Source organism: Electrona antarctica, assembly GCF_951216825.1.
Source record: "Electrona antarctica genome assembly, chromosome: 10".
NCBI lineage: Eukaryota > Metazoa > Chordata > Actinopteri > Myctophiformes > Myctophidae > Electrona > Electrona antarctica.
In genome coordinates this window covers 55,127,112-55,150,960 of record NC_136791.1, presented here as the reverse complement: position 1 = coordinate 55,150,960, position 23,849 = coordinate 55,127,112, and the positions used below count along the sequence as shown (strand labels likewise).

Here is a 23,849-nt window from a genome sequence, read left to right as displayed (position 1 = left end):
ATAAAGCATTACACTTGTTTACAAGAGGTTCCACCTAAATTCATTTCACTCCTATGCCACAAAAATGTGGAACGCCCTACCAACTGTCATTAAGACATGTAAATCCCTTGACTCCACCCACCCCCACCCACCCCTTTTCCCCCTCACTGTATATGTTTTTCCCCCTTTTTACCTCCTTTATGATGATTTCCTGTTTTTGGCTTTATAGAAGTGTATAGTGTACAAAATGTTATGATTAATTGAACAAGGTGGACCCTCTTGTAAACAAGTGTAATGCTTTATGGTGTCGTCCACTCACAGAGTAACAGTTAACAGTTTTTGTATTGAGTTGTGCAAATGTACTGTAAACTGTTAATACAAACTTAAATCAATCAATCAAGCAATAATGTTAACTCATGGCTTGGGGACTGGGGAGGCGCGCAGTTGCTGCGTGGTGTGGAGCGGCTGGAAGTTGAACCTTTCAATTCATCATATATTAAATCTATCAGTTAACTTGGAATTTGTTTAATATGTTTAAGATTTTAGGTTCCATGATGAGGGGACGTTTTTGAATGGTGAGGTGTTTGTTTCATGCGATGCGCTGCTGAGCGGGCATTTCATTGGAGTGAGAATGGTTGCCATTGCGATTCCAAGTGAAGTGTGCGGGATTCTTTTTTTCTCTACTTCTCAGTTCCAGTTATCCGACGCACCTGTCCATTGTAGGTGTGCAGAAGGACTTTTTCTTATAGTCAGTCAAAAGATAAAAACAGTTCTGTCCGTCCTGTCTGTACAGCTCTCTCTCTCTCTCTCTCTCCCTCCCTCCCCCTTTCTCTTCTCTCGCTGACAGGCATCAATACAAAGTTGAAACCGTTACAACGATGCACCCTTATCCATAGGCTACACGTTTAGCCTAATGTTTTTCTCTCTCTCTCCCCCTTTCTCTTCTCGTCTCTCGCTGACAGACATCAATACAACGTTGAAACCTGTTACTTACGATGCGCCCTTATCCATAGGCTACACGTTTAGCCTAATGTTTCTCTCTCTCTCTGACGGTCTGAGCAATGCACGATGCACCTGGCTGTTACAACAGCGCGAGGTATTAATATTCGCTCAAAACAAAGTCGGACAATGTTTTAAATTAGGCTACTCCAAACCAGACCCACCTATAAATGTCTGTTGTGACATCAATGGGATCGCAGGAAAAAGACGCTCAACACAACTTGTCTTGATCTGAAATGATGTGAAATCCGTTCGCTTTTTTATTTCTTTTTTTAACAGCGGGCTGCGGGAAATGTCTGACGCAGTTGATTTGATTGACACCCGAACACGTGTTGCGGCATTGAAATGCCAATCTTTCCTTAATAAAACTGTAGTCCATAATATCCGTTCCAAAACTCTGTTTGCCTGCACCCCCTGTTAACTCCTCCTGATAGCTAACGCCCCCTCCTCAACGCCCAGAATGGTTACTTGGCCCAAAAGGATTTATATATATTATAATCACACAAACAAAGTCCGGATCGTTTGCAGCGGGGGTTAATTGCCTCGCGCTGTGGATTTAATTTTGGTAAACTGGATAACAACAGAAACACGTGGAAAAGCTATATGAGTCGTCTTGTCTCTGTAACGGTGCCACTGTGTGTGTGTGAGCTGTGAGGGGGGGCCGCGCATGGAGGACGAATGACACTGGAACTGCACTAGACACACAGCTGCTCTATACATCTCCGTATACGGTGTTTTACCGGATTTTGCAGACCTGCTCTATACATCTCCATACACGCTGTTCCACCGGACTAAATAACACTATAAAACCGGAGGATTTTTTTTTCGCGCTGGGGGGGGGGGGGGGGGGGGGGGCGGTAATTATCGCCATACCGGCGGTATGGGGGCCGACAATAACCGCGGTAATAAAAATCCCATACCGCCCCAGCCCTAGCAGTGACAGACATTTTACTGTGCTGGATTGATTACACAGTTGATTTTCACACAGACAATTACAAAGAGCTTCTAATGGACAGCAAGAAAGAGAGTGTGAGAGAGAGAGAGAGAGAGAGAGAAGGTAAAAATGACAACCTGAACAGAAGGATATAAAACTTTGTGTCGTCTTTACTTTAAGACGACACATTCTCTCCGTCTTTATTTCCCTCTCCTCCTATTTAGCCCCGCCCCTCCACTCACACCGTTTCTCGTTCCTTTCGTATCACTCTATTACTCTTCCACCTCCAATTACAGTACCTTTCTCCATTCCTCCTCCTTCTCCATCCATCCAGTCTCTCTCTCCCCCTCTCTGTGCGAAATGGAACCAGGCTAGTTTTAGCCTGAAGGCTCTCCTATTTAGAACAGCTACTTTGTCATTCTTTTTCCTCTGCAGTAAAAAAAAATGTCCTCTATTGCTCTCCATAGGGAAAAACTTTGGACCCTGGTGGCCATTTTGTGTGTGTGTGTGTGTGCGCGTTCTGCCCACTAACTTATGACAAACACAATAATTCACTCCCCGTCATCCTCACGCGCACGCATGTCGCACACAAGCACGCACGCGCAACACAACACACTATGGCTAGCAGGTCAGTCCGTCATTTGATTTGGACAGTGTGTGATTAAAACCCACTTAGGCCTGGCTGTGGGAGCTATAGGCTGTGGAAAGTATGCAGGACTACAACAGACATCTGCTTCAAATCTGCCACATCAAGAGAGAGGAGAGAGAAGGAAAGGAGGAAGAGGAAAGAGAGGTGAAGGGGGGAGACGGAAAAAGAGGGAGATCGTGTAGAAAGAAAGAGATGGGAAGATGCCATGACAGTGTGAGAACGTTTTTTTTTTTTTTACAGAACGGGTTAGTATAATCTGTCGGATGTACGGTTGCGCGCGCGTGCGCACACGCACACGCACACAATTGGAAGGCAATCAATTTTGATTGAAAAAAAAATCAAAAAACAGCTATTGGGAGTGCTCTACTGCTCCTTGCAAATCAAGAAGGACCCTGATGGTGAGAGAGGAGACCAGGTCGTGAAGAATTGCCCTCAGTACACATCTGCAGAAGTGCAAAAGTCCAGTTCACTTCCATTCTAAGCGAGCAAAGGGGAGTTTCACTGAAATCACTATATTCACCGTGCTCTGCCCCGTGGTTTTAAAACCCAATGCTATTTTAATGGATATTCTGAACGCATTTTTACCTATCTTTAACTGTGTCTTATCGCATGGTACTTATGTCATCCATGTATATTGACACATCGTATTATGCTTGTTATTGTATTTTCTGCTTTTTTGCTGTGTATTGTTGTGAAGTGCACAGAGACCCCTTGGGGTGATGTTGCACTATAAATCAAAATAAACTCAAACTGAGTTGAGTGGAATAGGAAAGAAGCGCATGGTTGACCTCACCCCATGTTGACACACTTGGTCCCCCCCCCCCCCCCCCCCCATTCACTCACAGCAAGAAGCCACTAGAAACGGGTGTCTGGCATCACAACAGAGTCCCAATAGACAAATACAAGAGCGTTAAATGAACACTCAAGGATGTTACTGTGTAATTTTCAAACATGGCACCCAACAGAGCCATGAAAAGCAAAACGTTTTTGGGGTAATAATGCTTCAATTTCCCATTTGGTTTTTGGCAACCATTTCACATCAAAACGTTGTGGAAAAATAATGAATATTTAAATCTTCCAGCCAGTGGCAGTGGCACAGTCCATTAGACAAGAGAGAGCAGAGAGAGAGAGAGAGAGAGAGAGAGAAAAGGCTCGAGTGAGGCATGCATATAAAACATTTAAAAGATGTTCTTTAAGTCATGCTGTATCATATTTTAGTACCAGCAAATGTACTACAAATAGTCTTGTGGTTTATTTTATCCTACTTAAGGTACTGGGTGGGTGGAGGTCGTCTATAGGGAAATGCAGTGTCAGAAAGTTGACACAATATGATCTCCCCTACATACATATTTGGTTAATGCAAATATCTGAAAACAAACAACCACTTTACCAAACCTGCTCGACTCAGCTCTGAATCAAGCAGTGTCTGAACACAACTGTTTTTAAAGCGCAGTATGCTAAAACAAATCCTACATCAGAGGCAACAGCAGCGGCTTGGCAGAATGGGCATCAGAAGGAATAAAACGGCGGACACAGTGAAAGAGATAATGCGTACAGTATGTAAACACTTGAAAGCAGTGGTGGAGAGTAACTAAGTACCTTTACTCAAGTACGGTAGATATAGATATTATAGCTCTACCCAACTACATCTCAGAGGTAAACAGTTAGCTTTTATGCCAATCCTCTTAGTCATGCAAGGTTTTGAATTCTTCTTGTCATATTTATGTTGAATATAGCAGTGGTTTTCAAACCTTTTCATATCAAGGCCCATTATTTATTCGGCATTTGAGCCACGGACCACCATTTGATGGCATTTAGCCTCTCAGACACAAAACGTAGAATATTTTGTTATCGTTGGATAAGATTTTTGTCCACATTTCCATGCTGTATTGATGTGGTACCATTAGGAGAGATAACAGCCAAAAATCAATCAAAATAATAATTCTTCTAACTCTTGACGGGTCCATTTGGTTTTCATTTTACGCTCTCAAGAGTTAAAGTTCTATAAAGTTCCATTTGGTCACCAACTCTCCATCATGTAGCTCATGGGGACCACCTGGAACGCCCTCAAGGACCACTGGTGGTCCCCGGACCACTGGTGGTCCCTGGACCACTGGTTGAAAACCACTGGTATATAGCATTTGTCATCTTGTGGTATTCCTCCGTTCACGTAAGACATGATTACTTCCTTCCACCACTGCTTGACAGCAAGAAAGCAATAGAGAGGATGAATGGAAAGAGAGGTTAACGGAGCGGCTGGGCGATAACGATGAATCCTCTTGTCGCAGACGAGTGCTGGTCGTGCTGCACCTCAGCCTGGGTCACCACCATGACCACCACATGGCGCGCACAGCCACACACACACACACACACACACACTCACTCACGGCATGATGTTCTCACATCAGCAATTACATCAGCGATATTACAATAACATGCATTAGAAACGGAACAAATAAAACGCAGCTTCCAGGGACCAACAGTGTAATAGCACAGAGATTGATAGAACACGAGTGGTGATATTTGGATGCCACTGATTGCATGGTGGCTTATTTTCCACACTGCTCAATTTGAACCACGTCTCGAGGAAATTTGTACTAATACCACCATTTTTCAAAAGACCACTTCAAAAGCTTATCGTAGATGTTCTGTATAAACTGGTTTTAGTGGTCATTAATTTCTCAGGGAAACTTGAAAGGCTGGTATTTACTGTAGATAATGTTGTAAAAGCCAAACGACTTTTTCGCAAATACTTTTAATGGCATCCAAACTACACACAGTTATATCAGCAAGTGTTATCATAACAATACACAGCAAAATGTTTAATTACATTTCACTGTGCAGTAGGCCAGCTAGATATCTTTAAAAATGTGTATGACTCACAATATCTCGTCATTCTGGAACTCCAGGATGCCGTGCGAGTCTTCGAAGTCCTCGCCTCCTCCGCGGGCCGTCCCCTCCACTGTCTTGTAGGGCAGCCTCACCAGGCCACGTGCGCCCGACGTGCGCAGCACCTTCACCTCCATGGTGCCCACACTCTCGCTCACGTGGGAGACGGGCTCATCGAACGTGAAGATGCCCGCGTGGTCATCGTCGAAGATGGTCACGGTCGCCATGGAGGGCAGGCCCAGGCAGGCTAACGCCTCGGTGTGATTGATTCCCACGGCCGTTGTCTCCCCGTTTCCGCCGCCCCCATCCTCGGCCTCGCCGCCTCCGCCGGACCCTCCCTCCTCGAAGGACGCCAGCACGTGCACGTTGGACAGGTGGATGAGGAAGTTCTCGTCCTCCTCAAAGATGTCGTCGTCGATGACGCCCACGCGGATCTCCTTCAAGATTTCGCCCGGCTTGAACACGACCGTGCCCTCCGTGAACTCGTAGTCGGAGCCCGCGTTGGCCGTGCCGTCCTCCGTGCGAAAGTCCACCGATATCGTGTGGCGCAGGTCCCCGCCGCGACGCACCACGCTCACTGCCACGGTGCCACAGTTCTCCAGGCACTGGTAGGAGCCGGGCTCGAAGAAGATCCTTGAGGTGGGGTCGGCGCTGCCATCGCCATCGGCGTCCAAGCGCACCTCGTGCATGCTGACGGCCTTGCGTGCCTGGTCGGCCGCGTGCTTCTTCAGGATGTTCCCGGCGCCCGTCATCAGGCGCGTGGCCTGGCAGCGGTAGAAGGCGCGGCTCTTCTGCTGCGAGCTCAACACATGGTAGTTGGCCAGCTCGATGAGCTGCTCTACCTGGAGGTAGAAAGAGGGAGAGACACAACACATTTACATGCTGTACATAACTAACATACATGCCTAACATATCATAGTAGCCTTGCCGAGCCATGGGGCCCATAGGGCAGGAGCCTATCTCCCGTTTCTGTAGTGTGAGGCAGCTTGATGTACAAGTACACCCCCTGGACATGACGCTAGTATGTCGCAGGGACTTAACCCCAATCTACCCCCAGTCTTTGGTATGACCCGGCTGGGGGTTGAACCCCGACCCGGCGACCACCCAGTCTTATGGCGGACACTCTAACCACAAGGCCACTGAGCTGAGCTAACATACCATACAATACCACACGCACACACACACGAGCAGCGACAGTTCTTAATGACTTGCCTTGTTAAATAAAGGCCTTGTTAAATAAAGGTTAGGGTTTTTGGGCTGGTTGAGGTACTAGATAACACCACTGCCATACGGGGACAGAGTGGCATTCCGACACACAGCCATTCCATGTGCAGTTAGGGTTAGGGACAGGGTTACATGTGCAGTTAGGGTTAGGGACAGGGTTAGTAATGTGGCGAAACCCTGCCATACATTCAGCTGAGTTTAGTTGCGGAAATATTTCCTGGGGATAAGCAGTGGTTCTAAATGTGTGTTTACACAAGAGATATTTTTGGGCCAGTGCGATGTGAATTGATGTGAAGCAGGCAACGCCAATCCACCAAATTTGTCTCTTGCTCGTCTTCACTCGAGTTGAAATATCCAAACTTGAACGAAGCTCGCTTTGCGAATGAATCAACACAAATCATATCTTAGCATCCTGTGTGAATGCAGCTTGAGGAAACATTCTAGGGACCCCAAGAAGATGTGCCTGCCTGTCATCATTGTGGATCCAACTGTACACACTCCAAACCTAATGGTTCTATACAACACCTATCTTTAAATGGTTTTTTTTTTTTGCTCTGTTTTATGGCGTTTTGTCTTATGTTTACGTTTTTTGTATGTACTGTCTGTGTGTTTGTATGTTATGGAAACATCTTAAGAAAGAAAGAAAGAAAGAAAGAAAGAAAGAAAGAAAGAAAGAAAGAAAGAAAGAAAGAAAGAAAGGTCCTTGGTTCCTTAGCTACAAACAAAAAATGAAACAAAACACTTTCAGTGCTATTTAGCACATCTTTGTTTAGAATGGCACAATTCAGGACATCTTGGATAAATGAGGACAAACTCAGTATATGTAGATTATATCACCTGGGCATTCGTCATTGTCCTCCTTAACCAACCTTGGACAGAGCATACGCTAGCCCTCAGCTGGATAAACTTGGACAGCGCAGAATGCCTGTGATAATCTAACTTGTATTTTCATTGTGATACCGAATCCCGATAAATTGGGACTTAATTGGTTCCCTCAGGGGATGTTGGTAAATAAGAATGTGTTCTTAACCCATTTTGGGCGGGTACCCCTTTTGGTGTTAGCATTATGATATGCTTTAGCTATTGAAAAATAGCAGATCTACAAGCTCATAGCGCGCCACTCGGTGGCGCGCTATGAGCTTGTAGGTCTGCTATTTTTGAAAAATCGAAGAAAACATAGCTTTTTCAGAAAACTGTCAGGATGTAGAAGACATTTTTAGAATCTGATCTCGGGTCAAAATGGGTTAATGACTTGCCTTGTTAAATAAAGGTTAGGGTTTTTGGGGTGGTTGAGGTACTAGATAAGACCACTGCCATACGGGGACAGAGTGGCATTCCGAATTTTCCGATGCCATGGATGCCATTCCGTGTGCAGTTAGGATTAGTAATGTGGCAAGTCGGAATGGCGATGTGTCGGAATAGCGGGCTTTGGAATGCTGGTGTGTAACCCTGCCATACATTCAGCTGAATGCTGGTGTGTAACCCTGCCATACATTCAGCTGAATGCTGGTGTGTAACCCTGCCATACATTCAGCTGAGTTTAGTTGGGGAAATAATTCCCATACATATTGATGTAAATCGATCCAAGCCAGCACTCAATCGATTGATTAATTATTCATGTAAACAGGCCTATTGGCTGCCGTGTTAACTGTTAAGTGGTCGGATAGGTGGGACTCGAACACTTTCAAGATGTTTAAGTGGGCCCTGATCCAGAAAATGTTGAGAACCACTGTACTGACTAACACAGTTGGTGTTAAACAATAACATTCATAAAACCTTTTCCGCCAATGACAGCGAGCGAGTTAATTTGTCCTGTGTGATGTTGACATGACCTAATAAGTGTAGGCCTCTACCATGTCATGGATATCATGGCAGACCATGACCTTAATTGGACTCCATGTTGAACCATGTAGAAACAATGTCAGCAGCAGCAAAGCCCATTTCAGCAGGCGCTCTCATGCGCGAATAGAGGGCAGCTTCTCTTTGCGCTCGCTCGTCAGCGTTCAAGTATGTCCGAACAATGAGAAGACCACAACAGACTATCGTGAGAGCCCATTGTCCCAATACTTATGCTTTTCCTGCGTGTGTACCGTGCACACACACACACACACACACACACACTAGCTATTCTTATTCAGTACAGGCTCCTCATTACCTACACAGTCAAAGCCTGGGTGTTCATTTAACCAAATGTGACATTTGTGCTGTACACTCACAGAGTGTACAAATGGATGATTACCACTGAGGATGTTACCGTGTAATGGAACCATTATGAATTATCGGTTACACACTATGCTTCCCTCTACGGCTGCAACCCACACTGCGCACAAGACTGGCTTGAATGCTAGAGAATACTACTGTATGGAGGAGAGAAGTGCCGTCTACTATCCACCGCATGTAGGGTTCAATCTGTAAAAAGCATCTGCGTATATATAATATACACGCACGAGTGCACACAAGCTCCCCATATACGCATGGAGTGCCATTATGTCATCAATATGGTATCGTAGACTGGCCTGGACTCCATATTTGGGCATGGCTGACACAGAACTATATCATGACGTGACGACACAGACAGAGTCAGAATAGGTACAACAAGACCTCCATTCCCAACGGGCACCGTTACGGAGTAGTCTATTATTATTATATATATTTTTATTATAATTAAATTGTTAAATTGTGATACTATCAAACATAAATATCAAACAGGCTACATTGCCTGTATTTATTTCAGTCAACATATTCCCACCAGCGATACAAATTTGGCCAGAGCAGGGGGGATCAAAGGCAGAGCAGGTCTTGTACCTCCCTGAAGCTTATGAAGTGCTGTAGTCCTTGTAGTGCGCTGTGAGAACATGCTATCGGGAAATTAATAAATGCTCAGTTATCTGTCTTGGTGTCACTGACAGAGAGACTGGGTTTGGAGGTTGGAATTTACAAGGTTTTCTTTGTTTGTTTATTTTGAATTAAATCTTCATTTTGGCTCTACTCTCTACACAGCAATGCTACAAGACACCGACACATAAATAAACAGGGGTTTATTTACTGTCTTTTGAAATGTAACACATTGTTATAAAGTGGAGGACATGATAGATCCTCCAGTCTATCAAAGGTACTGTAGTAGCAGAGCAGCAGTTTCATCACACTGTCTAATTTCAGACTGAAGCAGGACGTGATTTATATTATAAATAAATACTGGTAGGCATTTGTCTGGTGTTCACTGTTCACCCACTCTGCTTTTTCAGATGAGATAATGTGACAGAGTTGTCAAAATAAGTGACAACAGGGTTCGATTTATAATGAATGATCAAAAGCAGAAGCATGGATTTTCCCCATCCACTCCAGAAAACCAAACCCTGCATAATGGCTGGCTGGTTTCGGCATAGAGTGCTATTTCTGCTGACTTTCAGACATATACTAGTACATCTCCAGTGTCTGCCCCGAGGTCTCCTCCCAGTGGGACGTGCATTGAGGACCTCCCTAGGGAGACGCCCGAGAGGCATCCTAAGTTAACCTGATGCCCGAACCACCTAAGCTGGCTCTTTTCCAGTTTTCCAGTTTCCCCCATTCCTATTTTTTTATCAACAAATGTAAATGTCTATTTAGACTACTTGCATGTTGCATGTGCATACTGTATGTTCACCCGTCATTTGTCTTTTATAATGTAAATTGTAGTGAGGAGACCTTGGCTCTGTTCATGAAGTGGATTCTATAATCATTATGATAATGAAGAGCGAAGACAAATACATTTTCATTCTGTTGTTTTTCTCATCCTTCCTCGTGTTATATAACAAAATGGAGAAAAACAGCAGCAATGTAGTGTCTTTAATTTCCATGTCCGTTTGAGTGTTATGTTGTACGTGAGGTCTTCGTTCTTATTATGAACTGTGGAGCTGTGTAACGTTGTAAGTTGTTAATTATCTTTGATCCTAAGGCCTCAATAGCTCCTTCTGATTTTGAATTACAAACAAGTGGTTTGGATAATTGCTATCACATTAATTCAATGACTTTATTTGTTTGTTTGAGCCGATACGCACCTCTTTGTCTGGGTGTTTCTGTTTCAGTTCCTTCAGGATCTTGGCCATGTCTCTCCTGCTGTCATCCTCATCCATGTCTTTGTCGTCCATGTCCAGGCCGAGCGGGCAATCCAGGAAGTCTCCATGAGAGTTCAGCATCTTCCCATCCATCTCAATGTCCACCTGATAGAACCACAAACCCAACACGTGTTTACAGACGCTGGCTTAAAGACCCTCTTTCAGGGGATGTTCTAATGCAGTGGTTTCCGACCCGGTGCCAAAGATCATGGGGGGGAGGGAACACAAGGCCTCGTCTGTTTTGAAGCAGTCAAAACTAAGAGTAAAAAAGGTTGCACAAAATCACAACAACTCACTTTCCAGACTAAATTGACAAAGACACATTTATTCTATCTATTTTGTGCTCACTCAAAACGTAATTACAGACTTGTGTGCTGAGCTGCATCAGATATTCAGTTTTTTAACACAGCATACTGTATCTGTCATCCTATAGCTGTGACCTGGCAATACAGTGAAATACAGTGATGACATTTTTAAGATTATAAACATGTCTGGGAAACATTTGTGCCTGTGCAGTAGTTTGGGAGTCACTCTTCTAAAGCAGGGGTTCTCAACCCGTGGGTCGCGACCTCGGGGGGTCGCCAAATTATTTTGGGGGGTCCCCAAATAAATTTCACCATGCATACACCTTCCCTAATGATTATATCTGGTTTCAGTATTTATTTATGGTGTATTGTCTCTATTATTAAGGTTATTGTAGCAGTCAATTTATATTGGGGGGGGGGGGGGGGGGGGGGGGGGGGCGGGGGTCCCGAGACGTTGCCAAAGCATTTTCGGGGGTCCCCGGCCAAAAACGTTGAGAACCCTATTCTAAAGCACGGTATAGCAGCGGTTCCTAGCTCTGCAGGAACCTCTTGTACGTCTGTTTGAGGTAATTAATTGCATTCATCTGCTTGGCTGATGTACTGCTTAAGTCCCCAATCTCTGGGTCATTCTGTCCCCTGCTGAACTACAGTAGGATGAAACATTCCATTTAGACTCCTCTATGCTGTCTGCTTGTTTGCGTTCCTATTATTATCTGTTTGAACAATGAAATCCCTCAGGAGTGAGTGCACTGCCTGATCGCTATGAGAAACATGCTGACTTCAAACATGACTATCAAAATGCCACAATGGCTGGAGACAGTCAAAATGAGCAGTCGATAACAGATTATTTAGCACTGACTCTAGAAGCAGGACTAACTAAAATGTAGTTTACAAACTATCGGTACAGTTACAGTAGGATCCATTTTAAATTCACTTTATCTTCACCTTGACTGATAACTTTCACAAGTTAGTCTTTCTGCATTTCTTGTCATCTTTAGCCTATATGAACTGAAATTTAACACAGTTGAGTCACCCAAATTTGATTAAATCAGACTGCAAACTGTAAAAGCTCTTAAAATGATCAATTTAATATCCATACAAATATTAGGTAAGTTCTCTATCTCAATTGTGAACGGCAGATTATCTCTAAATTGATCGAGCGTTAAATTACTTCACCCCAAACCCCAATTCTGATAATTAAATTTGATTTGTCTAATAATTCTCACCACACCACTCTGGGCAGTCAAAAAAGGAAATTAAAAACTTGAAATGACTGATCTGACTTTGTCAGGTCTATCTTTGTGTTTCTGTGCGCGTGAGGGGTAAGAGGTTATTAATATATGCTTTGTGGTAAAGGTATGGAATATCGCGTTGGCAGAATTCCATTAAAGTTATTTCTTATAATTGTTTCAGATTGGTAATGGACTTGCTCATTTCCTCCGCCTTCATGGCAGCTCTCATTTTCTCTTTTCAATGTCTTGCCTGCACAGGAGGACAGCCTAATTAATTGGAGGGAGCAGAACTGTTGTACAGTATACGTGTCGTTGGAGTAGAGTAGAGAAGACATATCAGCGGTGCCGTGAGAAGTGCAATGCTCTCTGAAGTTCAGGAGATTCCGCATGAAAGTGTGGATAATATGCATATTTACTGTCACCACTGTCAACAACATGCAATTTCAGAGGCTTGAGAACAGTCGGTATGTTGTGTTTTTGTCAAGAAGAGAGTGCGTGCAGCCTTGGTATTGAGCCAGATGGTAGGACCACTGGGAGGTTGATAGCGTAGGGGAGGCAACGGAAGGAGGTAGGATTCGATCGCAGGCCAGCAGGTGTACGGGTGGATTCAATGATAGGGGTGTTAACCCATTCTGACCTGAGATCAGATTCTAAAAATGTCTTCTACAACCTGACAGTTTTCTGAAAAAGCTATGTTTCTATGTCAGTGGTTCTTCGATTTTTCAAAAATAGCAGACCTACAAGCTTGTAGCACGCCACTCGGTGGCGCGCTATGAGCTTGTAGATCTGCTATTTTTCAATAGCTAAAGCATAACATAATGCTAACACCAAAAGGGGTTCCCGCCCAGAATGGGTTAACCTATTCACCATCACTGGCACTCGTCTTATTTACACAAACAATGCCGTTCATCCCAATCATGGGGAGGTGCCACACAAAACGTGCTTTTGCCTTTTATATACAGTACATGCACAATATTGATTCTAATCATAATACAGTGCATGCATCTCTATCAAATACTGTACCTTGGAGGGAAGCGGGCGGTCCCCCTCTGTCTCGATGATCATGCCGCGCTGCTTGCCAGCGCGGTAGCGCTTGTACACATACTTGTAGAAGAGCAGGCGCCGGTCGGCCACCCAGGCAAACAGCACACAGATTGGGAAGAAGAAGAGCGTCAGGAGCCCCTCCCACACCTGCACTATGCCAGGTGAGATCACGGCCAGGATCAGGTAGAGCCAAATGTAGGCGAAGATGCTCCAGGAGGCTGTGACGAAGAAGACACGCAGGTGCTTCACCTTGCGAACCTCCCCGTCCGGCACAACATAGACGCAGAGTCCGATGATGACGAACATGTTGAACGCCGCAGAGCCCACGATCGTGGCGGGCCCCAGGGATCCGGCTTGGAAGTTATGCCCTATGATCTCGATGACGGAGAGCATGATCTCTGGGGCGGACGACCCCAAGGCCATCAGCGTCAGGTTGGACACCGTCTCGTTCCAGATGCGCACGGTGGTGGTGGTGGTCTCGCCGTTGGGCTTCTTGATGGTGATCTCCTTCTCCTGCGAGGTGATCACCTCGATGGATGCCATGAAGCGGTCAGCGATGATGGACACGCCCAGGAACATGTAGGACAACGCCACAAAGTACACTGTCGCCCGGGCCACCTTGTCGCCAAACGATGGGTTCAGGGGCTCCCAGATGGGGAGTATGACGCCTTTTGAGCATGGCTCCGCCTCGCTGCACACACTCTGGTTGGTGGTGGACACTGCAGAGACGGAGTCCTCCACGCCGGCCAATGTGGAGGACACGCCGGCCGACGACGGGTGGAGCTTGAGCACGAGGAGGAAGATCGTCGTGGCAACCGTTAGCCTCAAGGTAGGGGAGAGGAGGGAGGAGGAAGGTAAGGAGGGATCCCAGCGACCCATGGTGAGACCAGTGTTATTATTATTATGGGATGGAGGCCGATGGGAGCATCTGGGACCTAAGGAAGGTAGAGAGAAGAGAGAATTGATCAAAATAAGCTGAGCCATGTGTCAATAGTCAAATAAAAAAGGTATTTAGCACTCAGCAGTGCTAAATACCTTTATCGTGGCAGTATGTTTCAAAGGAGAAAAACATAATAATAATACAAATAATTTTGAACTACCGTAAGTTTGCAGTCCCAGAAAATGTACTAGTTAAAACAAATGTTTAATGAGATGCTCCGATCTATTATTTCTCAGTAGAACCTCCTCCTACGCATTCATCCCACAATGTATATTGTTTGATTTTTTTTGGCTACATTGAAAATGAGGGCCTGCCCCTAAATTGTACTCAGAGTTTAAATAAAGCTTAGGATGATGATGATGATCCCCGGCTGATTCGGTCTGGCTTATTAGCCAGGCTACTAATCATTACCACTGGCCACTTCACCGATTCAATTAATGAATTACTATAGCAGCGACCCGATAGCCCAATGATTAGGGTGCATAGCCCATGTTGGGCATTTTAAGCATAAATCGACAATTTAATTTAATCTGTCATCATGTCAATCAAATCGACGAATCCAAATCTAGTCTGAATGAATGGTATTTCACAGGGCTTCAAGATGAATCGTACTGTATGAATATCTGTGCTCACGTTGGAAAATAGCGGCCTATATAAATGTCTTGTTTTATGCAGGCTGGAGACAAAACGCAACATACTGGCAGTATGCTTCTCCTTGAAGCACAGGCTGCGGCCAGTGGCCGTGACTTGACGACCCACTGTTCAGTATATAATGAGATACACTTCTCAATAGTCTTTCAAACAATATGTGGTCACTGGACAGGCTAATTACTAAATCTAATTCTGCGTGATGGCCTTAAGAAAACAGAGGATTGGTTTTAAGTCACAGAAACCTATTACACTATAATTACAAATCAATATTTCAATTTCCACAAGCACTACACCCACACACACACACAAAGGTAGACATATAATAGGCACAGTTGTTATTTTCAAATAAATAAATACACAATCACACATGTGTGCGTACACACATACACTGCACACAAAAAGGTGCTTGATAAAATGTGTGAAATGCTAATTCAATCAGCATACACTTTTCAGCGACTGATTCTTTCCTCTGAACCGAAATAAACATGCACTGAAAGTGTACACATTAATTACGAGATGATTGCACATGATTGTATCACCCTCCGCAGAAGCATTATGTAATTCATTAGTAGGAATATTACATTATACAATAATGATCGAAGCCATTGTGGCAGTGTGTCTGTGTTCTGAGTATTGTGCATGAGTATTGTTTGTTCATGATGTGTAGGCATATATGTAGTTATGTACAACTGGGTGTGGTGTGCACCTGTACATGGAAGTGTGTATAGTTATAGTATACTGAAAATCTGTTTGTATCCAAAAAAGCCTTAACAAAAAAGTGGCTTACAAATGTTATACCAACTATGAATGAATGGATTGATTTAATCTATAGTATATTTATTATGGAGAGAATTCCATTCAGCTTCAGAGGTCAAGTTGAAGTCTTCACAGATAACTGGTTTAGATGGATTACTCATGTTTCTACCATAAGACCTGATTTTGTATAGTTTCAGTTAAACCTGTTTAACCTGTATATGCACCTGTTTGAGGTACTTATGTATTATGAATGATCATCAATAGAGAAGAGAGGCAGACATCTCCCCTTGTGTGTATTGTACGTATATTGTCTTGTTTTGTTTTCGGTTGTATGTATTGTCAATTGTCAGTCGTTTCGTTTTCATGTATGTTTGATTAAAATTCAATAAAACGTAAATTAAAAAAAGAAAAAAGAAAATCTGTTTGTATGGAAGACATTTACTGTCTTCCATACATACTGTGTTGCATGCAGCATGGTTAGCTTTCCCCTTGATGAGTACAGGGATTCAAAAGAGCGTTATCACTCTCTTCAGTGCAAGCATGTGTGGACAGTGGACACTGCATGTGTAAACGGCAAAGATTTTTTGAGTTAAAGTAACACGTTTTTTGCAGTGTCCATCGTAATTGTATAGTAGTTAAATAATACAACTACCGGGAGAGATGATTGACTGGGGAATACGGAGTAAAATCCATAGTGTTAATTTAACGCTGAGGCTTTTACTGTGTAAGTGTATAAGAGTAGCAATTCTCATTGCTGCGTCAGGGCACACCATCTGTGCTTTGAGACTTTCCTCAAATGTTGAGAAAATCAGTGACGAAAGCAATGACGTTTACTTAATTATACCTCAACTTAATAAGCTCATAAATGACCCCCCCCCCCCCCCCAGAGTTAATGTGCTTTGGACCTCATCCAGTGGCTCACTGCGTTCGCCGGACATCTTGTGTGGTCACACGGCATGCAGGGCTTTGTCTGGCTCTTTCAAACAATCAATAGTAAAGGGTGCGCGCCTTGGGATTCAGCTGTTTGAAGATGAGGTGCACTCAAATGCATGGCGGTCGTCACAGCCCAGCTAAGAAAACAATATATTTACAGGCCTGTAATCCCAATAAGACTACAGTAGAGCATGCAACTGGGGAAAAGTGAAAAAAACGACAAACCCAAAAGAAACGCTTTTACTTGCTCAAGCATGGATTTTCAGCAAGCTACAGCCCTCGATACTACCCTGCAAAGCCAAAGTGGTTACTGTATAAATAGTGAATGTTAGAAAAATTATTTTCTCTCTATCGATTAGTTCCTCTCTATCGACGTACCAAACTGGACACTGGGCAATATAATGTTTAGGAGCATTCTGGGGGAGAGATTATACATTTTATTGCAAGACTGTAGTACGCAGTCATCCTCTGTTCACAAACTTCACAAGGTGGGCTCACTAAGCATTACACAACACTGCGCTATTCCTTTCACAAAAGACACCTACCAAATATAGCCATCCGTAAATTAAGAAAACCTCAAAACATTGACGCCATGGAAATGGAAGTACACAAAACACTGTGCTGATAGGTAGTGATTTAAACGCCCACCCGGTCCCTTACCCTTATCCAAATGAGCCTTTTCAGAGCCCAGAGATGCTCCAGTTCATATGCCACTTAAAGGAATTTAAATGGGAGAGCATCTGAAGTCTAAGTGATTCCCTGCAGGATGGTATCACCTTTAATTTACTTCACACAGTCTACATATACAGATGAAATGATGAAGTCAGTTTAAATCCAAAAGTGTTACAATGGATCCTTAGATGTTACTCTAGCACCCGATATTCTGGGCAAATGGGTGAACAGAAAATAAGAATTAGGAAAGGAAGGAAAAAGGTATAGACCCCTGGTCGACCCCGGTCAATATAGGGTTTAAGTGGCTAAACAGTACAGTGTTACTGTATTATAGCTGTTCTTACATCTGGGCCTATGTCAGAACCGCTTACAAGTTACAATCTCCTTTTGGACCCCGAGCATCTGTTTGAAAGGAAACTGCTATTTTCGGTGAAGAGATTTGGCATAGAGTGAAATATGTCAGGGGTCTATTAATAGACCCCTGGGGTACACCAGTCAACAAATAGAGTTTAAGTGGTTAAACCGCTTGTTTCATTAGTATTTTTCATATGATGTAATATCTGATTTTGGTGCATCATTTTCTGCTGTTTTGTCTGACATAGCTGTAGATCTATATAGTATTTGTACTTATATCCAGATATTGCAGAATAAATCATTTAGAATTGTACAAACTGAGGGCATTAGTGCAAAGTCTATACCATCACTGATCCTATTGAAATATCCCTTAAAGTAAAAAGTAAAACGACATAACAAATAATACTGTATGCATCACACCATCACAATAATCCGACCTAAACAGTACCCAAGCATTGCAGGGCCTGAAGAATGACGTACGTACATGAAGTAATATACTTCATGAAGGTTTGAACTAGCAACATCAGAAGAACAAAGCATGTCCGTTAGCCCTCTCAACCACTGAGAATACTGTACAGATTTCTCACCCTGCAGAGGCGATCAACAATGAAGCATTTGAGCAAAAAAATGATTAAATAGGAAGGAGAGAGCAAAAGGAGGAAGAGAAAGATGGTGATAGAGAGGTAAATGGGAAGGATGGGGATGTAGAGGAAGGGAGGCTATAAAACAGAGAGAGAGAACGCTGTAAAGGGGGCATGAGACGAGGAGGATGAAGCAGAGAGCCAGGTTATGATCATGATGCGGGAGAGAAGAGAAGAGAAGAGAGGAGAGGAGAGGAGAGAAGAGAAGTGACTATCTCCTTCATCCTACTCATCTGATGAAATAAAGCGGATGGGCTGCTCCACTACTTAGCATTACTGTAACCAGGTCTGACTAGTGGTGACTGTATTTGTGCATGTGTGTGTGCGTGTGTGCGGATGGGCTTCCCTCATCAGACACAAACGCAGAGAGCTAGACCCACACACACACACACACACACACACACACACACACACACACACACACACACACACACACACACACACACACACACACACACACACACACACACACACACACACACACACACACACACACACACACACACACACACACACACACACACACACACACACACACACACACACACACACACACACACACACACACACACACACACACACACACACACACAATTCTTGCATATTGTCATCCATCAAATCCAATGCAGATTTTAATGACCAACTATAAGGAAAGATGCATGCGTAATGTTCAAATCCAGACAAGCAAAGCAACACCTGGCAATCCCTCCTCTTCGCACGCACGCATGCACGCACGCACGCACACACACCCCTATGCATTCACACTTTTCCCTGCAAACAATGTAAGATTAATGGGTTGCATTTAGCCTTGTTGGAATGCTGCTTAGCTCTTTTAGCTTGGATGTGCCTGGAAGCCAATCCTGTAGCCAAGATGTCTTGTCATATTATTTCACTAACAACAGAGAATACAAGGCACAAGAGCGCATGTCCTTCCTTGTGTAATTCTGTCTGTCTGTCTGTCTGTCCTTCCATCAGACAGATATCTCTCTATACGTCTTGCTGTCCATCTGTCAATTTATGACTTTATTTGACACTAATCCCTTTGGGAATGAACAGCACCCGTGTAAAAAAACAAAAACAATTCACTGATAGCTCCGTCTCTTTGTACCCATCCATCTGATAATGAACACCCCCCTTCCCAACAGTCCCCCTCTTTAAGTCTCTCTGGTTCCTTTTCCCTCTTGAGACTCCTATATCACAGTCCAGACTGACCCAAAGCCTTTGCACTGGTTATGAATCTTATGATTTTTTTAGTCTGAGTCTGAACTTTTTCCACCTGTAGTGTACATAGGTCACACAATCAATATTTCTCGGAGGATGATGATGCAACACTCCATTTGAGCCAGTGACACACCCATTTCTTTCCAGATTTTCCGCCATTTCAATACACACTTTTTGCTAATCCTACAGATTTTGTCAACAACTCACATAAATTCCTATATAATGTATATTGCTATATCTCTGGTGTCATGTGATAAACATGTACATGTACCATAAAGTTTTTTTTATTTTGGCTACAATATTCAGTGCAGTGTAGTTCCGGGTTTCCAGAGTTGGTACAGTATAACCGTTTCCCGTTGCGGTTAATATTCCAAAAGCTTTGTTTGATTGGCTCAGCAGCAGATTTGAACTGGAAACACACAAGGAGGAGTCTCTATAGAGCACACCTCCAAAAGCCCTTTAAAAGTGTCCCTGGCTAATAAGTCTTATAATTGCCCTCTATCGCGGGGGGCAACAGCTCCACGAGAGAGCTCCAGATTTCCCTCTCCAGAGCAACATTAGTAACTTCCTCCTGGGGGATCACGAGGCGTTCCAAGGCCAGTGAGTCGATGTAATCCCTCCATCTCAACCTTGGTCTGCCCCGGGGTCTCCTCCCAGTGGGACGTGACTCGAGGACCTCCCTAGGGATACGCTCGAGAGGCATCCTAACCAGATGCCCGAACCACCTAAGCTGGCTCTTTTCCAGGCGAAGAAGCAGAAACTCTACTCCGAGTCTCTCTCGTGTATATGCATTGTGTGGTGGCCCGCGACACAATAATACATACAGTATAGGGGAAACACTCTTCTGACCATAGCATGATGTACCACAAATGAGGAAAGACGAACCATATGTCGTGGTAATATTATTTTCCCCTGCAGCTTCCTAGGGTCCTAGTGGCTGCAACCCACGACCCACAGCCCTGGATAGGCAACCCGGCCTGGCCGGAGATTTCTAGTTCAAAGTGTGATCAACATGCAACTGTTACAGTACTTATGTTATACTATAGTATACTATAGTGCAACACTATAGAATTTTAAACTAGACAATGCCACACTATATCTACTACATGTAGAGTAGCCTTGTTTTGGTTCATTCATATTTTATCACTGGCCCTACATTTTCTTCTTTCTTTCATGTGTGTGTTGGGGGGATTCTAGTGGCTGCATAAACTCATGCTATGTCATTTGACTGGAATGGAGAAACAAATACTGTAGTTCAGGCTATATGCATCGCAGAGAAAAGAAGCTCATGACATGTGAAATGACAGTTAAGAGCATATTACATAATATCTGTCCAAATATTATTATGTACTGTATGTGTATGTCTACATCACATGCATTTGTTTAACGATATAGGCCTAATCATTCGCTTTTAGTAACAGTAGCTATAAACCCTTGAGTAAAATAATAGCAAAAGAACGGATAAGCAACAGAGTTGTCTAATGTCTACCAATCAACCTTAATTGACAATAACTAATTATATAATGGTTGGTTCACAATATAACTGTCAATCAGACCACCTTGAATGGGAAGGTGGGGTCACAGTAAAAGCCAGTTATTAGTGCAATACACTTAGGGACTGGGCAGAATCATGCCCCAGTATCAATGCAAATAATCACTGACTGAAATGATTGGCTGTGTCATAGCATAGCATACTTGCCATTGCAAATCAGTTTGTTTGCCATGCAGGCATAGTTATAATGGACACAAAAATGTCCATCTCCTTTTATGGGAATTGCCAACCAGCTAAGAGTGTATCAGTCTATTCAACATTGATGATTGATTTAATGGTGGGATGGTTATACCATTCTAGTAATTTGCCTTAGATTTGTAAAGGCTGCAGTGGTCACTGACTAGTCACCGCCGGTTTTCTTGGGAATATTGCTACCCACAATATCAACTTACAGTCCATTGACTTCCAATGGACTATAGGTCAGTGTCCATTCACTAACATAATTGCCATGGATTTCCAATGAATGAATTTGTGTTACACATAGGCCTACGTATATTAGCTTCTTTACTATATACTATTGACTTGTGAATGGTGCGTGAGCTTCCATCCAACTCCTTTTCTGGAAATAACCAAGGATTGTCGTTTATGGTCAGCTTGCAGCATTAATGGAAATTAAAGCTACACATGCTGTGTACTGCAGTATGGCCAGTGTAGGCTACCCCTTATAGCCTATATCAATTTGCTGTAGCTGTTGATTCATTGCAAGCCATTCTGGAGAACACCATCAGCTAAATGCCTTAAATGTCAAAGCCATGTTAGATAATGAGTAGCTCCCTCTAGCCCTGTTTGACACTTATTAGATCAAGCTAAAGCAGACTTGCTCTGTGTTCCGTTTTGACCGTTGTAAAGTGGATGCAGTTGATTTGTGTAAGCTGCTTTTGGCTATCTGTGAATTCTGTGTTATACCAAAGTTCCGTTAAATTGAACTGAAATTGGATTGAATACATGATGGGCTTATCGTAACTGTCTTTAGTGCCTCTGTACTGGACAGAAAATACTACATGCAGTGATCCAGATCAAGCAGGCACTGCAGGGAATACCACGGCGTCTTGTCTGTCTCTGTCATACGTCTATACCTGTATATCCTACTGTGAAGAATACTCCTTTGAGGTGTCAAAGGCTGCCATAGCTATTCCTAATATAGCGCCTAAGAAGCGGAAAGGGGCGGAAGGAAGAAGAGATAACCGTTTAAAATTGAAGGGAAAAAAATCAACCCCGTTCTCTCCAAATCAGATAAGACATGCACCCAAGGAGTCAGACCTTATTAAACCGCTTACCGCTACCTCACGTCCACCCTATTATACAGGCATACGTGTTGTGCGGCATATAGATGCCCAAACAACCTATCGATGCATGGGGCAGGGGCAGGCGTAATGTGGAATGGATTAAACAACTGTACAATTGCGCAAAGGTGGTTGCGGTGCGCTGGCTGAGGCTTTGTCACCCATATGGCCTGCCTAGAGTGACTATAATTTATAATTCATAATATATGACGGAAAATCGTTCTTCTCTCAGCCTATATGGCCTATGCGAACGCTCGTTTGTCAGAACTTCCACCTACATTGACTGCAAAACGTGAAAACATGGTTATCACCGCTTCGCGCAATGGACGTGTTCTGCATCCATAATGATTCCTCAAGAAAGCAGTGCATGCGGCCAGGCTCGTAAGCGCCCGTACAGGCACGGAGAAGACATGAAAAGATTCAAAAACAGAATAAGAAGAAAAAAAGGTCGACAATGGATGCTCCTAGCCTAGATTGACAGTCACATTATACTTCCAATGAATCGACTGAGATCAGCGGCCCCCGGTATAGGCGAGAATATTCCTCTCCTCCCATCAGAGAAAAAACGAGGTGGATATTGGGGTTCCCCAGAATCCCCACATTGTGTCCGATAGGGCATCGCAGGCATCCGACCCCTGCATGGACCAGCGGAACTTACAGAGCAAACGAAAGCCCCAAATCCTCTACAAATCCAGAAACGTGCGCAATATCCTACCTTGTTTTCTCAGTAGGTGAAAGCCCAGGGGTTGGGGTTGCCCACAGTCCGAAGTAGATTGATCGGCAGTGGTTCTGGTAACAGTAGTGAGCTACACACACAGACGGGCGAAGATATGGTTTAAGTCCCAGAAACGGCCGTGGAAACGGGAGAGAAGCGCCGGAGCTTACTCAGTTGTAGAAAGCACCACGCACACATTCGTTTTGGAGCTCTTATAAGAGCTACCAAGGGACGGCTTTATCCACCAGCAGAGACGCAGGAAAGGGGGTTGGCGAGGTGTAAAGATTCCGATACACCCGCAGTTTTTCTTCCCTTCTTTCCACTGCGACCTGTATACTCGGGTGACCGAAAGAAGCGACGCTTTATCAGCAAATCTGCTGCATGTCGCGGGACGAGGTGTGCAGGAGATGTGAGTTCTTCCTCATTCTTTCCTTTTCCTCCCCTCTCTCTCTCTCTCTCTCTCTCTCTCTCTCTTTCTCAACTCTCGCTCGTCTCAAGCTCTCTCGCTCTCAAGCTCCCTCGCTCACTCACTTGTGCAGCTCTCAGACCGTCGGATTGGAGGAACTAGGGTGGGCAGCGGTCCCGTGTAGCTACGGAATAGAGGGAGGGCTTGGGATAGGCGCAGCGGGGCGATGGCAGCTGAGGCAAACCGGGTGTCCCGCGTCCTCCTGTCCTGGTGCGGTGGTGGTCCCCGGTCCAGGTTGATGTCGAATCGATCACTCTCACAGAGAGAGACAGCGCGCGTGCGTACGTGTGTGTGTGTGTGTGTGTGTGTGTGTGTG

General features: G+C 44.1%; 1 protein-coding gene across 1 annotated transcript in view; it reads right to left on the bottom strand.

The window, feature by feature from the left end:
- Positions 1–23,585, bottom strand: part of slc8a1b (solute carrier family 8 member 1b) — a 169,612-nt gene extending 146,027 nt beyond the window's left edge. Inside the window, exons 1-4 of the mRNA XM_079513128.1 lie at positions 23,068–23,585; positions 13,329–14,284; positions 10,712–10,873; positions 5,445–6,292 (exon numbers count right to left, since the gene is read on the bottom strand). Of these exons, the coding sequence (XP_079369254.1) occupies positions 5,445–6,292; positions 10,712–10,873; positions 13,329–14,228 (1,910 nt within the window). The 5' untranslated portion in view covers positions 14,229–14,284; positions 23,068–23,585. The remainder of the gene's footprint in view (positions 1–5,444; positions 6,293–10,711; positions 10,874–13,328; positions 14,285–23,067) is intronic.
- Between the last annotated feature and the right edge of the window lie 264 nt (positions 23,586–23,849).